Source organism: Nuphar pumila, chromosome 7 (genome assembly GCF_984573655.1).
Source record: "Nuphar pumila chromosome 7, dmNupPumi1.hap1.1, whole genome shotgun sequence".
Taxonomy (NCBI): Eukaryota; Viridiplantae; Streptophyta; class Magnoliopsida; order Nymphaeales; family Nymphaeaceae; genus Nuphar; species Nuphar pumila.
This window is the reverse complement of record NC_143255.1, coordinates 49,740,081-49,748,155: the sequence shown is the minus strand read 5'-3', so window position 1 is coordinate 49,748,155 and position 8,075 is coordinate 49,740,081. Positions and strand designations below refer to the sequence as shown.

Here is an 8,075-nt window from a genome sequence, read left to right as displayed (position 1 = left end):
TGGTTCTCAACATACGTTGGTAAATCACATACTTTCAACATAGCACAGGATTTTCATATTCAGTTTTTTCATATCCAAACTTATTTGCATCCGGTCATATTATAAGGCTAAGGAACCATCTAGATGCAATAGGTTGGCAGGAAACATTACCAATATTAAACGAATGAAAGTACTCCACTCAATATCGTGAACAAACTATACAAATATATGGGCTCCTTTGAGCCATCAACACAAATGATTTGCTTAGTGCCACCATCTCCTTCTTCGAAACCTAGATGTCCTGTGAACTGGCCTATCTGAGAAATACGTAAAAACAAGGGGTTAGTTAACATCATAAAGCACGTATATACCATTGCAAATCTGTCAAAGAAATTAAAACAGTATCATGGTGAAAAAAATACATTGAATTTGATTCCTGCTTTTAGAATATGACAAGACATCCAACATTATTGAAGTGAGACTTTGTGAATACATGCATTGAACCTGATTAATGTTTTTGAGAACATGACCAAGATATCTATTATGTGATATTCTGATACTGTTGGTACGAGTGGTGTAGAATGTGTACAATGCATAGTTACCGAAAGCTTCCTGTTACATTGGGAATGCTCACTTGCCTCACTAGGTATGGCAATGGACCGGGGCAGGGGACAAGGTTTCCAACACACACACACACCCAATCTCAAAATCCGGACCTCCATCCCTGCACGGCTTTGGATTTTAACCTCCATCCCCATTTTATGTCCTCTATCCCCGGTCCAAACGGTGGCCAGGCGGGGTGGGGCTCCGTTTCCCCTTGGTTCATTGTCATTCTTTACAAGGATTTGGGACGGGGCATGGCGAGGCAAGGCGGGGATCAGGATGGGATGGGATGGGGCGGGAGAAAGCGTAAGTCCATCCACGCCTCCATCCTCGCACGGGTTTTGATTTTAACCTTCATCCCCACCTCCATCCCTGTTTCATGTCCTTCATCCCCGGTCCAAACAGTGCAAAGCGGGGCGGGGCCTTGGTCCACTGCCATCCCTATCCCCCACAATCACGGAGAAAACTCTTTGCTTCCTAAAAAGAAGGGGAAGCTTTGGGAAAACCTGCTTTCAAAATATGAGAAACTTGATTCTCTTTATTAGGGAACTCGATTCTCTTTAGTAGGAAGCTGGATTCTTCCTCATTTACCAAATTAATTTATTCTCTCTCGCTTTTTGTTACCACTCGCTTCCCCATCACTTCTTATGTTTTTTATATTAGAAAATAAATTTTTTTATCACTAGCTTGCATGTTGATTTATTTTATTTTATACTTGTGTTATTTTTTATTTGCTTTCACCTGTGCTTTGTATTGCATTCTATGTGTTTTCATTACATTTTTCATGCACTTGCATAATCTCTTCACAGCCATATCCTGCTTTCCCCTTCATACTACTTTTTAACACTCACATTTGATTCACGCATCACTTTTTCTAACCATCATTTCCGAAAATAGTAGATAAAAACATAAATATCATGTTTAAAACACGATATTTATGTTTTTGACAGAAAACTAGCTAAAAGTTACCGTTTTAACTTTCCAGTAATTTCTCATGATATTTTTGTGAGATTTTCATAAATCTCGCGCTCATGCATTCAGTCCTAGCCATCCAATCAATAGCTAAATGGTTCTGCTGGATCCTGGATGGCTAGGATCGATTGAATGTATCATGAAACCCATCCTGTTTCAAATGATGAGATCCGTTTCCATCATTTTCTGTTAACTATATTACGATGTGACAGAGAAACTATGAGCTCGGTTGGATGAATGTCTTGCAATGTGCACTCAAAAAAACGATCATACCCTACCACACATCCAACTAAATGCATCTGAATGGCTAAGACGGTACGAACAGGTGAGGATGTGGGCGGCAAGATAGCATTGGATGTCTAGGATCGATCAACATACGATGCTGCGCGGTGCACCTCATATGTGATAGGATAATATCCTTTTTCGTGTTGCTCAGCTTGATATGGCTTCTATTATGCACATGCATCATGAAGAAAATATTGTGGTCTATGTTGTCAAGATCTACGAGGATCCTTTGCTTAGAACTTGCAACTTGGCTTATATTTGATCGATATTTATGCTTTGTTAGTCTATCTTCCTTTAATTTGCAGTCTTCCACAAGTAGACTTTTCCTTTTCAGGAAAAAAAAAGAAAATAATTAAATATTTTATGCCATAAATAATTGATTTCCCTTTGAATCTCGAGGTTTAGCATGTTTTCGTAAATCAATCTAAAGCAACTAGATATGCTTTCTAGGATATATAAATTGAACAGACAACCCTAGTTGATTTCTAGAATCTAGGCCTAATTCTTCTGATCTATTAATAAATTTCTTTCTATTAGGAAAAAAAAGATTCAAGAATCTAGATATTACAGATGAATAAGTTTCTCACAATCATGTAATTATTCTCAACGTGGCAATTAAACCATTATTTTGATGCATTTTTTCAACAAATTAAAAAAAAAAATCAAAATCCAACTCACATGTGAATGACCTTGGAGAAGTAGCCCGGAAGTAAGCTTGGAAGAATTCCCTGTTTTCTTTCAAGAGCTCTTTCCACACTGCACAGACATCAAACATCAACAACTTTGAGAAGTTTTAGCGAATGCTTCAGGGAATATCTTTAAAAAAGTTACTTCAACAGTGGGTGCAATTGATTATTAAAAAAAAATGGGGTGCAATTCACCGATGCGGTCTCATGAATATATCTTTTTTCTTCAAGGTATCAATTACAGTTGCTCGAAACGCAACAAAAAATTTTTGAAGATTAACATCAAGGAATGCTTTTTTTTTTTGAAGGAAACATCAAGGAATGGTTGTTAATGGCATGTACTGCATGGAAGTCTTTAAGCTGCTACGGGCTGTCCAAGCAAGTTTTGTTTTCTTCACAATGCATGGAAGCAATAGTTGACAGTGTTTGTCTTAATTAAGAAGCTCGTATAGAAAGGAAACTCCAAATAATACAGAATAATAACCAATTAACCATGCAATGACATGGATCACCCCCCATGAGAGAGAGAGAGAGAGAGAGATGATAACAATTCTCAACAAAAGAGAGGGCTAGAGATGATTATAATTAACCTGTCAAAGTGACCAAGGGTTGTATGCTTGCATGTTCAGCAAGTGCTTCAACGCAGTCATCCCTGCTCATGCGAAGGATCAAGCACCTCTCAATCAGGTGTTGAACCTATGAACATGCACAAGCAACGCAGACATCAGTACCAAAGAATATATATAAATGAAAAAGAACAATCATAGCTAGTTTACTAATCGAAGATTTCCTTCAAAAAAAAAGAAAAAGATTACTAATCGAAGGTCGAAAGCATGTGACAGTTTTTTATCTATAGTCTATTACCATCCTGATATAGGTATGAGGGTGGCAATGCAAACATGGGAGATGGCTATCTTGGCACATTTTTTGTTGCCTAAAGCGGACAAAACGATCAAAGGGGAGCAAGAAACAAAAGAGAGGAGGAGATATTTCAGTTTATATATACTAGGCCGCTTGGGGGCCTCTTGTTATCCGATGGTATCCAAGTGAAAGGCCATAAGTGCAAGGATATCCACACTAGTGGATTCACCTCATCCAGTGTTGGGGATAAGAGGGAGTGATAAGAGAGGACTCCCACATCGTGGCAAGTGCTATATGGCCACTTAGAGCACACCGGTACCCAAACCCTAACCCTAGCTCTCCCCCACTGGGGCCCACCTTACTTACAAGCCATGAATGCAGCTGTGGTCCGAAAAGGTAGGATGCAAGGAGCCTTTTACACGTGTCAAGTGATGGTTAGGTGATCACGAGCACGTGCTTAGGTGGTCGGATGTGGGACCAGCGTTGCTAAGGTTCCTAATATCATACACAGCAATGGAATCTTCCAGCTTTCTATCACCCAATTGGGGGAATCTCTCTCTCTCTCTCTGGATTGAAGTGAGAGACAGGCTATATACATATATAATGTGGATGGTTAGCCGTTTATGGACAACGCAAACTTGCTCCAAAGATCATCTGGTAACATGCACACACCCGCAGCGGGCTTGTCCCAGGTTCGACTCCCACCGGGTGTGCAGGTGCCTTTAACTGGTGGGCTCCGTAAGGGCTTGGGTGTTGGACCTGTCGGTGACCCCACCTGGGGTTCGCCTCGCAGAGAAGCAGACTCAATGTTGTCAGTATCAGTATCGGCGCTGAATCGTTCAGCCAACATACTCAAGTGAATTTTTCTGTATCGGCCAAAAAAATAATAATAATATATTATGTATCAATACATGTGTTAAATTCATTAAATAATATTATAATATTTAAAAATAAATTTTAATATTTTTTTACATTTATTAAAAATAGTCTATTCAAAGGTGAAGCATAGTTTTTTTCTGCCGACACTCACCGATACTGACAACATTGAGCAGGCCCATTAAGTGGCCCACTTCTCGGTGAGGGTTCATATATATATATATATATATATATATATATATATATATATATATATATATATATATATATATATATATTTTTTTTTTTTTTGCACACTTAGCAACGAAAAGATCTGCAATTCTCTCAAAGACATGGGTGGCTGGGAATCAAGCTTAAGGTGGAAGTGGAACTACAATTCTCTCAAAGACATGATTTAGTACTAGTTGGGCCATGTTAGAACCAGCCATACCAAGGCATATGATGCAAAAAGACAAACAATTTCAGCTAGCCCAATCATCTAAAACATGTCTTGAGAAAGATGACCAAGAATGTCCAGCATTGAGTCCATTTCTTTGGTTTTGATCAAAGAGAGCAGATCAGGTCCAAGGGACCTTGGACATAAAACCGCCCAAGGTTCTTTGGATGCCGTCCATCATCAAAATTAATGGCACCAAAAAACCATCGAAAGCTTTTTGTGTTGGACAAACTTCAGCCGTTCAGGGCATCCAAAACCCATCTAGGTGGAGACCATCCTTTTTTACAACTCTTGGGTGGCTTTCATCTTGATGATGGATGGCATCCAAGGTACCTTAGACAGATCTGATCTCTAAATCAAAAGGCTTGATAGTACAACTATGTCGGCATTGCAGGACAGCATGCTTTTTTGTATGTGGAAGCAATTTCCAACTTGGCATATTTTTTTTTTACAGTATTAATCTTCAGATCTCAAACTTGGATTTGAGACCTGAGGATTAGAGATGCACGTAATTCTGTCCCAACCACATGAGGAAATTATAAAGGTTAAGGATCAATATTCACCAATTAACTCATTCTTAAAGCCCACCACAGAGCAGAGATGATTGTTTGCAGCTTACTGGGTCTCCAGTGTTGGAATCTAGAGATGGGCACCCCTGGCTCTAGTGCTGAAGTGAAGGGGAGACCTATCTAGCAGGCAAGGGAAAGGACACCCTGAGGGTTTTACACCAGAGGATATAAGTTCCTCCAAGCGGTTCTAAAAGCCTGTGTTTTATCCATTATCATTAAAAGAAAAATCATTCTTAGCCTTAATATTTCACTAGAAATGGTGGATACGGTAGAGAGATGAATTGGCAAGGCAGCATTTTGCTTCAAAGCCATCGATCTCCAACACCATCGATCAGAAAACAGAATATAACAGCTTTTTCTTTAAATTCTTTGACATATCTCGGGTTACACTAAATTATTAGGTAAATTAGGCAGTTGTAGAAGCGCATCTATGAAGTTGCACTTGGAATTCTGGGAGGATTAAAACTTAGCTAGAGCAGAGTGGCACCATCTTAATTAAAGGATCAGACCCAAGTAAACGCTAGGGGCTACTCCGATATACTTCCCACCTTGGCGATCTGATTCTTTTGATCCAATATTGATGTTTCAAAAGTCCTACAATTCTCCTGTCATCTGTTGAATTCCCACGTTGCTAGGATAATTAACGTGCATTACAGAAGATCTTATAGTTAATTCTGCAATAGAAAGCATTTTGTCTTTAATACCTCAGCTTTTCATGAAAAAAAAAACTATAACCATAAAAGCAGAGAAGTATGCCCGGTTGATGGTTATTTTTCTATAAATACTTGTTATTTAGGGAGGGAGATCAGAGTTGGAGAAAAAACTTGCTATTTTTTTTAATTTTATACAACTTTATCCTATTTTCCTGCGTAAGAGTAGCATACTGTAGTTTTTTTTTGGGAATCGAGGGTTTGATTTGCATCAGTACTCCAACTTGTCATCCGCCCAACAGATCTAACCCAATGCTCTAACAAAATAGAGCCAAGAAGAGATGCAAACCAATGGTGTAACTATATTATATTCAAACAGTATCTCACCTCAAGTTTGAATTCCGAATAGCAGAATCACCATGATCCTCGAGTCACACAAAGATAAGTGCAGCTACATATTCTTACCCATCTCCAGTGAAACAGAGAAACACGCAAGTGAAGTTTTTAGGTAAATGTGACAAATCAGATGATGCAGCCAAGATAAAAATGAATCTTCTCACCCAAATACAATGCATCACGCAAGCATACATGAGTCCCCTAACTTCCAATATGAACTCTTATATGAAGCAGTGCTCAAAAACAGATTTGTGCTTAACGGGATGTTTGAATCGCCGTCCACAGGATGCACCAAGCACGGCCCCACACGCACATGCAGGACACAGATGCTACTTTGGTGAGTCCCATGGACACAAAATCAGCGTCCTCTGCTGTCTGTGATTCAAACGGACCCTAAGAGAACACTTATCTTGGCCAAGGTATATAGTCAAGTCACATCATATAGGATGAGACTAAACAATTCAAGAACTAACATGACAAGGGCCCTAGCAGATTCACCATTCGAAAAAAGGAAATATATATATATATATATATATATATATATATTGTAATGGAGTGTAGGAACAATTAACGAAGTAATGATTCAAGGGAATGGATTGAGCTGATGAGCATAATGTGCACCACTACTTCAGGCTATTTTACTTCAAAGATGAAAAGAATAGATCACACCACAAACCCCCAGGATAGAATACCCAAAACTTGTATAATGCAAACTATTTGACAGAACATCAGGAGACTGTTATACAACGTGACTCGTTATCATTGAAAGTTCAAACTCGAGTCCCTTTTCACAAGGCTAGTTCACAAGTTTTTAAAGCATTAAAAGTTAAACGTAAATAAGTGAACTTATTGATTCTATTCTGTACTGACTAGTAATTTGATTCAACTCCGCCAGACAAAAGTAACCATTTAATCGTCAAACGTGAATTAGTACACTGGCTGTGAAATTTTCAAGAGCATGGGTTTGAATTTCTCTTATGTAAAGAATCAAAGATATTCCAATCAACACGCAATACCTCTTATTTCATATTATAACTTAATTAAAGTAAAATGCAACACAATGAATCCAAACAAGGAAATTAGCACTACATTTCTGGAAGCAGAAAAATAATTTGAATGCCCACCAAGAACAACACATCTATCCGTGATTTCTACAACCATTCTGACATCTATCACGATGATAACAGAAAACTTTTTGAATTCCAACACTGCCAAACAATCTAGGGCAAGAATAATGAGACTGACAAATGCACTGGAAAAGATAGGCAGGGTGGGTCTAGCACCAATTCTCTTATATAGTCTGATATATTGTTTAAAGAACTCGTTACTCAAATTAACAACAGCGACAAATTGCCAAGAAAAGATTCTGTTTCCACCCTCATCATAAGCAGAAAGGCTTTATTAACTGGTGGCCAACTGGAGACAACTCTGCTCAACACTAGAGATTGGTTCTCTACATCAACAGGAGTTTTGCAAACATCAAAAGTGTTACCTATACTCCCGTTTTACCAGAAAATGGGAAAGGAACTTGAATGTCAATGCTACTAGAGCCCCTACCAGCAGGACATATAGCTCGACATCTAAGCATTTTTATGTTGCCAACTGACATTCTTGTCATTCCCTGCATCTGCAGCCATCTCCTCCTGACAAATAGGTTTGCTCATGAGATGACCTCAAAGTGGATTCCACGCACCCCCACCTCTCTCGATTGCCAGAAGCATAAATCCTAAATTTCTTTATTTTATAATTCATATAAAACAAT

General features: G+C 38.6%; 1 protein-coding gene across 1 annotated transcript; it reads right to left on the bottom strand.

The window, feature by feature from the left end:
* On the bottom strand, positions 1 to 3,480 carry LOC149832218 (uncharacterized). The gene is made up of 4 exons (XM_090012385.1): positions 3,390 to 3,480; positions 3,116 to 3,221; positions 2,518 to 2,595; positions 1 to 296 (listed from the first exon to the last, which is right to left on the bottom strand). The coding sequence occupies exons 1-4, from the start codon at positions 3,447 to 3,449 to the stop codon at positions 244 to 246; spliced, it is 297 nt and encodes a 98-aa protein (XP_089868511.1). The 5' UTR covers positions 3,450 to 3,480; the 3' UTR covers positions 1 to 243.
* Between the last annotated feature and the right edge of the window lie 4,595 nt (positions 3,481 to 8,075).